This window comes from Nematolebias whitei, chromosome 9 (assembly GCF_014905685.2).
Source record: "Nematolebias whitei isolate Nwh7 chromosome 9, NemWhi1, whole genome shotgun sequence".
NCBI classification, from domain to species: domain Eukaryota; kingdom Metazoa; phylum Chordata; class Actinopteri; order Cyprinodontiformes; family Rivulidae; genus Nematolebias; species Nematolebias whitei.
This window is the reverse complement of record NC_056506.1, coordinates 7,880,893-7,888,663: the sequence shown is the minus strand read 5'-3', so window position 1 is coordinate 7,888,663 and position 7,771 is coordinate 7,880,893. Positions and strand designations below refer to the sequence as shown.

Sequence of the window (7,771 nt, the reverse complement as noted above, 5' to 3'; positions counted from 1 at the left end):
GTGATTTGTAGACATACATGAGTATTTTGAACTGGATTTGAAAGTGAACCAGTAGCCAGTGCAGTGAGGCCAAAACTGGTGTAATGTGTTCTCTTTTGCCTGTACTGGTTAAAAATCGGGCTGCTGCATTCTGGACCAGTTGTAGTCGTGCAATGGAGGTCTGACTGATACCAAACAGGAGTGAATTGCAGTAATCAAGCCTAGATGTAATGAATGCATGTATTACTGTCTCCAGGTTATTTTTGGACATTATGGGCTTCAGTTTAGACAGCCGCCTCAGTTGGAAGAAACATGATTTAATAATCATGTTTACATGATTGTTAAGCTTCAGGGAAGGGTCCATTATCACTCCCAGATTCCCATTGACTCTTTGTTTTTCTGACAGGGTTAGAGCGGAGAGGTCGATACAGTGGTTTGTGATCGTGTCGTTGGGAGGGAACAACATGACTTCAGACTTCTTTTCATTGAAACTCAAGAAATTTAAAGCCATCCAGTCCCTGATGTCAGCCAGGCAGTCGAGCAGCGGTTGAATAGAGCATGTACCATTGTGTCTTAGGGGGAAGTAAATTTGACAGTCATCGGCATAGAAGTGGAAGGGCATGTTGTGTTTCCGGAAAATAGCACAAAGCGGCAGCAGGTATAAAGCGAATAGGAGGGGACCCAGGATGGACCCCTGCGGAACGCCCCATTTAAGCTCTGCCTCTGCGGAACTAAAATCCTTGATGGAGACACAAAAGGATCTGTCAGCGAGGTAAGATCTGAACCAATTGAGGGCTGATCCTGTGACGCCCACCCACTGCTCCAACCTAGCAATGAGGATCTCATGGGCAATGGTGTCAAAGGCGGCTGTGAGGTCCAACAGGGCAAGCAGCACAGAATCACCGATATCTATGGATATGAAGATGTCGTTAAAGACCTTCAGCAGTGCAGTTTCAGTGCTGTGGAGAGGTTTAAAGCCAGATTGGAATAGTTCTAAGATGGTGTGATCCTCCAGGAAGCACTTCAACTGGGACTCGACTATTTTCTCCAGTACTTTAGAAACAAATGGGAGTTTGGAGACAGGCCGGTAGTTGGAAACGACTGAGGGGTCAAGGTTTGGCTTTTTCAGGAGAGGCTGGACGGCAGCATGTTTAAAGGATTTTGGCACCACGCCAGTGGATAAACTACTGTTTACTATATCAAGAATGGACGGACCTAAAGTTGGAAAAACCTCCTTTAGTAGTCGAGGGGGGACCACATCAAAGTGGGAGCCAGAAGGTTTTAAGCTGCACATGACCTGCTCTAGAGAAGATAGAGTGATGGGTTCAAAATGGTCAAAAGGAGCTACAGATTGAGGTGGGATGGATGGATCATGAGTTGGAGGGGAAATGAGAGCCCGGGTGGTCGCAATTTTTTCCAAAAAGAAATGTAAGAAGTTGTCGCACAGCTCAGTCGAGGCTTCCAGAGGTGATGGTTCAGTGAGGTGGAGAACAGAGTTTAGAGTGGAGAAGAGGACACGTGGGTTGTGAGAGTTTGAGGTAATTATATCAGAGAAGTATTTGGATTTAGCAGCTTTCACCGCTTTCTGATAACGGCGCCAACTCTCTTTAAGTATTTGAAAAGAGACCTGCAGCCTGTCTTTCCTCCACTTTCGCTCCGCCCTCCTACATTGCTGCCTAACGGCCTTGGTGATGTCACTCAGCCAAGGTTCTACTCTCAGTTTTGATTTTCTAGTTTTAACAGGCGCAACATGATCCAGAGTCTTTAAGCATACAGAGTTGAACTGGGATGTCAGCTCCTCAGTGGTGTTGAGAAACACTTGGGGCTGAACATAAACATAAATGTTTAAAACATGTCAATGCCTGCATATATCTAACCCTAACCCTGCAAAGAAAATCTTTGCAGAAAATGGTGAAGGCTGCACAGAAGACTTTTGGAGTCAGCCTCCCCCTCATCACAGACATTTACTCCTCTAGATGCAGGATGAGAGCCACCTGCATCATGAAGGGCCCCACCCACCCAGCACACACACTTTTTGCCCCGCTCCCCTTAGGAAGGAGGTTGAGGAGCATTAAGTGTAGAACCACTAGACTGATGAACAGTTTCTACCCTGAGGCTGTTAGACTTATGAATCTCTAACCAGAATAATCACTGTGAAAAATCACATCATGTTGCTGCTGATCTGTTTCATGTTGATGTGTTCATGCACGCTCATCTGCTCACACAGACTCATGCTCATGTTCGTGCTACTGTTTGACGTAATGTTTTTATGCTATTAGTGCTTAGTGTATATTTAGTTGATGTTTTTCTTAGTTCATATCTTAGATGTTATCATTGTTTTTCTTTTACATTTTATTGTTGGATGTAACTGGGACCCTGTGTACATAATTTCGTTCCACCACATGTACCACATGAGGTGGAACAACTAAAGAATCTCTTGACTCTCTCTGACTTTGATATACTCTTTATGTATGTGTGATTGTGTGTGTGTGTGTGTGCGTGCATGCGTGTGTTCAAAATGAAAACTTAAAAAGACTTTGTTAAAAAAAACTAAGACCTAAAATCCTTGGTGTTTGCATGTTTGTAGGAGCAACCTCTGCATGATGTGATTCAAGAGAGTCTGCATCGCCACCTAGAGGGAATTTCGTTCAGAGAGAAGAATGCTGGACCGAAGATAGACATGAACATGAGGGATGAAGGTAGAGCAAGACTGAAAACACCCAGCAAAACATCATTTACTATACAATGAGTCTTGTTTTATGTATAAAATATGGTTTGATTGATTTGTCAGGTTTTATAAAGCAAGGCTGGAACCATTTTTTCACTCCTAGCTTTAACATTTTGGCATTTATTAAGTTGCTGCAATGCATTCCCTGAAATTTGTCTGTTTCAAGAGTGTTATTCCAAATGTGATAATTACTTTGCTATGTATTCAATTAGGGCTGCAACTAACGATTATTACAATAATCGATTCATCTGCCAATTATTTTTTCGATTAATCGATGAATCGGCAAAAAAAATAAACGTTTTCATTTCCACCCCTTTATTCCAAAATTGAACATTTGACTGACATAGAAATTCACACAAAAAACAGGTTGCTATTTGACTATTCTGTTAGTAAAATATTGAATAATAAAAAATAAAACTTAGGTAAATAGCTTAAAAAAATTAATGTACACAAAATTTATACAAATGTATCTTTATACCTGCACAACATGTAGCTACTTTGTAAAATGTGTCCTTGAGGGAAGAGTGTAACCTGGATTAAAAGTGTGGAATATTGTAACTTGGATTAAAAGTGTGGATCATTGTAGTGAAGCCTTCGTCTTCAACCATCGACAGAGACCTCATGTCAGTGATGATCATTTAAGGATGTTATCAGTGAAGACAACTGCTGCTGTGGTGTCCATGATGTCTGTCCATCATGAAGGATGTTGTTGTTTGTTGTTGTTTTCTGGAATGAGAGAGTAAATATGTATTATAGCATAATTTTACAGCAACTCAAGAAATGCCTTGTTTCACTTACTTAGGTTAAGGCAAAAGTAGCTAAAAGAGCAATTAAACACACACACATATAAAATACTTAATTTACACATTTGAGTAGATGTAATAAATTACTTTAATTCCTGTTTAAATGTAATTCATCCTGCCATACCTGCAGTATCTTCAGACTTTGCCAGCAAATTAAAAGTTGAAGCGTAATCATTAATTTATTATCTTTGTGTTAGATTTATTTATAAATCATATTTAAACACTGCTTGTACCAATTAAATAAAATAAAAAGTAACACACGTTCTCTATCACCGTCATTAATCAGATAAACAAGCAGCTTCATCTACCAGACAGACTGACGTTACGTTTTCTCTCTTGGAAACACAACAATGTGTTAAATTGTAAAGACTCACATGCAACACGAGTTGGGAGTGAGACGAGTTGTATCAGCTGTTCAGCTCCTTCCTCCTCCTCGTGACTCCGACATGTTTATGTTTATCTCCGTGGTTCTTCCGTGTCGTGTCGTCAATTTTCAAAGCAGCATGTTTCTCAGTTTTTATCTTTGTGAAGAGCTCCCACACTTTGGAGGACTTGGGTCGAACAGTTTTCGCTGTGTTGGTCATTTGTAAAATTTACTTATTTTCCTTTAAAAACAGCCTCTGCTCTGCTTCCGCCTGCCCCCTCACTCTGTTCAACTTGCGCTGCAGTTTTTTTTTTTTTTTTCAAACTTTATTTAGTCAGTCAGCATTGACAATGAACTGCAGGTGAACAAAACGGCTCTGCAGTGCCATGAAAGACGCTTAATCACGCAACACAACGAATCAATAATGAAATTCGTTGCCAACGCTTTTAATCATCAATTTTTATCGATTCGTTGTTGCAGCCCTATATTCAATTTGACCTTTGATTATACAGGTTAGTCTCATTGAGCCTTGAGGACTCATTGACAAGAGAGACCTGTTTTAAACAAAGAACTCAGATGACAGCAGTAGACAGTCATAAAAAAGCATATAAAATGTAAACATAAGAAATGACAAAATGACAAAAAGCTTTTACATTATCATTATTGTAACATCATAAGTAAGTACAACATTCTGGATTTTGATAGCTATCATATTTTTATGGATGCTTGCCTGATTTTTAAAGTTTTAAATGGACTTGCTCCTCCTCCTTTAATGCATTTTATAAGTAAAAAAAACAAGTATAGTAAACACAAGAGCACTGACCAGAGGAGATTGTGATGTACAGCGGCGCAGGACTAAATTTGGCCAAATGATGGTGTCCATCAGAGGCAAGCAGTCGTGGAACACACTACCAGTTTCCATCAAGAACTGTGGCACCTACTCCAGCTTTAAAAACTCTCTGAAACTTTGGCTGAAAACTAACCAGAGGTGCACTCGTGTAGTGTTGTGTCGGGACGAGGGCTGGCTGCGGGTAACCGGTCACACAGAGGCCCCCTCTCGGACCCTGGACCCGCCCCCAGCCCACGTCGCTTCCCCTGGCTTGAATCTCCCCCAGAAGTGGCAACTCACAATATCAATAAATCAAGGAAACGTCAATTAAGTTTTACCAATTGTATTAAAATCAAGGCAGGAAAAGGTTACAATTTACAGCGCTGGTCTCTCCGGTCTGTGACGCGATCATAAAACCCAGAAGAGCCCGATGTCCCGTGTCATTACTCATTTATAGGGTCCTAGACTCCTCCTTCGCAGAAGGGGAGCTCAACCTGTCAGTGTATGAGGGGGCGTGACTAAGTGTGATCTCAATGGATCTTTTGTGGTTCTGATGTGTTAGGAAATATGAGACAGTGCTTCAAAAGCCTTTCTATGTGATGTAGCAAGCAGATTAAACTCTATTCCTTAACAGATATTGAATCCCTGGGAGACTCTTTTTAGAGTTGCTGGCCCAGTTTGACCCAGTCAGAACTGGGTCATAATTTCATTATAATCCCGTCTCTGAGCAGATCAAAACCATAGGACCAGTCTAGATAAAAATATCCAACAACTCCTCCTGGTCGAGGGACCTTAAAAGGGTTCCCTTGAATAAACTCCCAGTTCAATACCGCCGGATATGCAAGCAATTAATCATTTTTCCTCAGGTTGAATGTAAACTACTCCTTGTATGTTGGCGGGAGATGCCTACAGGCTAAATATATGATTTAATGATTGCAGAAGGCGTCCTAATGGAAGAAAGCATTCTTTTCTAATAGATGTTAATCGGTTTGTAGAACCTGAACTTCTCTTTTTGACTCCAAAGGCAGGCCTGGTCCATTTTGTCTATCTGGAAAGGAAAAAGAAAGAACTCTGTGCCCCCTTCCCCTTCAATATGCAATACCCAATTTATTTGCACAGAGCGCTGCCAGTGTTTAGCCTGTCACAGCAGAAAATGTGTTTGTGTGAATAAAATCTGATTTAAACAATGTGTTTTAACGTGCATATTGTATGTAAATAACAGAACCTCCCAACTCCCCCTGATGATCTAATATAAAAACATTCCCAATTAACCAACAAATCGTTGGTTACGTACTGTAACCCCAGATTCTATGAATATAGGCGTAGCCCTTTAAGGCTGTCACTGATGGGTTTATCCCGTTATGCAGAGCATAAGCACTGAAAAAATTTAGTCCACGCCCACCTGCTGTGTGGGCCCCACCCGGTCCGTATAAATTACGTTAAGAGCGGGAAATCGGCTCCCAAAATAGCTTTTTTCTTCAGCCATTTAGGAGCCAGTGAGGCCCGACGCTTAAAGGGCTACGCTACCCTATGCTAGGGTTGCAAACTGTAACTTGTACCATTTGCATAAAACCTTGTCCATCCATCTGAAAAACGACGAGCATGTTTTAGCCACTCTACGTAACGTTCGTAGGGTGAACGTGCGTTAAGTGATGTGTCACGTTTTGTACGGCTGTCAGCAGTCCGCCCCTCAACCGCCGTCATGCGTCGCGGGAATGTTTTCTGTGTGATCCCGGGCGAGGCTTGTGCTGAGGCGAAGCGTGTGACAGCTGATGACGCGGTGGGGCTGCGCGTTTGACATCGCTGTGCGAACGTTGAGAGGCGGAGGGCGTGACTTCATTTACGCCGCGCTGTTGGAGTGAAGGCTGCTAGCCCCGCGGGAGCACACGTTTTTTTCTGGAGGGACGCGCGCCGCTCTCGCTGGAGGGGCGCTCGCTGGAGGGAGGCGGGGCTCATTACCGGGTTCTTTCAGCTGCTTCACGTTTAAGCTGCGGTGAGCTGCTGAATGCTGAGACGCGGTGGGTGACGGCTGCCCGCGTTTGATTCGTTGAGACGGGTGTCGCTTCTTGTGAGAGAGAAGGACCTCCACCCGAACCAGCCTGCGGACCACATTTATACCGATGTGAGCTGGTTAGCGCCGGGCAGCTGTGTGTGTGCGCCAGCATCAACGCAGCGCCGTTGGATGGAGTCTGTTTCATTCTTGTGATCGACTCGTCATGCCTAGAGCGGCGGTGAGTTTAAAAACCTTATTTAAGGACACCGGCTCATGTGTGGAAGGCTGTTCCATCCCACGAGTGCGAGTTGACACCGCTTGAGTGAGGATCGTGCAGTTCTAGTTGATAACGAGTTATTTTCGCTTACCGTTGTGCCGTGATCGACTCGTCATGTCTAGAGCAACGGTGAGTTAAAAACCTTTAATTAAGGACACCGGCTCATGTGTGGAGGCTGTTCTGTGATCGACTCGTCATGTCTTAGAGCGACGGTGAGTTTAAAAACCTTATTTAAGGACACCGGCTCGTGTGTGGGGCTGTTTCATCCCACGAGTGCGAGTTGACATCGCTTGAGTGAAAATCGTGCAGCTCGGGATTATAACGAGTTATTTTCACTTACCATCGTGCCCTGTAAGCGACCAGTAATGTCTTGGAGCGGCGGTGAGTTTAAAAAAACTTATTAAGGACACCGGCTCTTAATGTGTGCGGCCGCTGTGAGCTCATCCGAGCTTACAGACTGGCTAAAAAACAGACACTTTGATCATTAATGATGATTTATTTCAACTTTCGTGTCACTTTTACACACACCCTCCGGAGACCGTCATTTTGAGAAACTTCTCTCTCATGAGCTCTGCGATTGTTTGCCCAGAGCGCTGTCTTGCAGGCGAACTCTGGGGAAACGCTGAGCTGCAGGTTGCCGGAGTGAAGAGGGCTGGATTCTGACGGGCGGGGCTGGTGGTGGAACTCAGCGAGAGCCGCGGCCGTGGAAAAGTCGAAGCTTGCTCGCGACGGTCCCTCCAGCGGGTCGGGATGAGCCGCGCGGCTTGATGAGGTGGCGCACAGCCTCTGGCACCTCCT

General features: G+C 43.7%; 1 protein-coding gene across 1 annotated transcript in view; it reads left to right on the top strand.

The window, feature by feature from the left end:
* Positions 1–7,771, top strand: part of agla (amylo-alpha-1, 6-glucosidase, 4-alpha-glucanotransferase a) — a 355,602-nt gene that overhangs the window by 278,702 nt on the left and 69,129 nt on the right. The window contains exon 25 of the mRNA XM_037681985.1: positions 2,567–2,678. Coding sequence (XP_037537913.1) covers positions 2,567–2,678 — 112 coding nt within the window. The remainder of the gene's footprint in view (positions 1–2,566; positions 2,679–7,771) is intronic.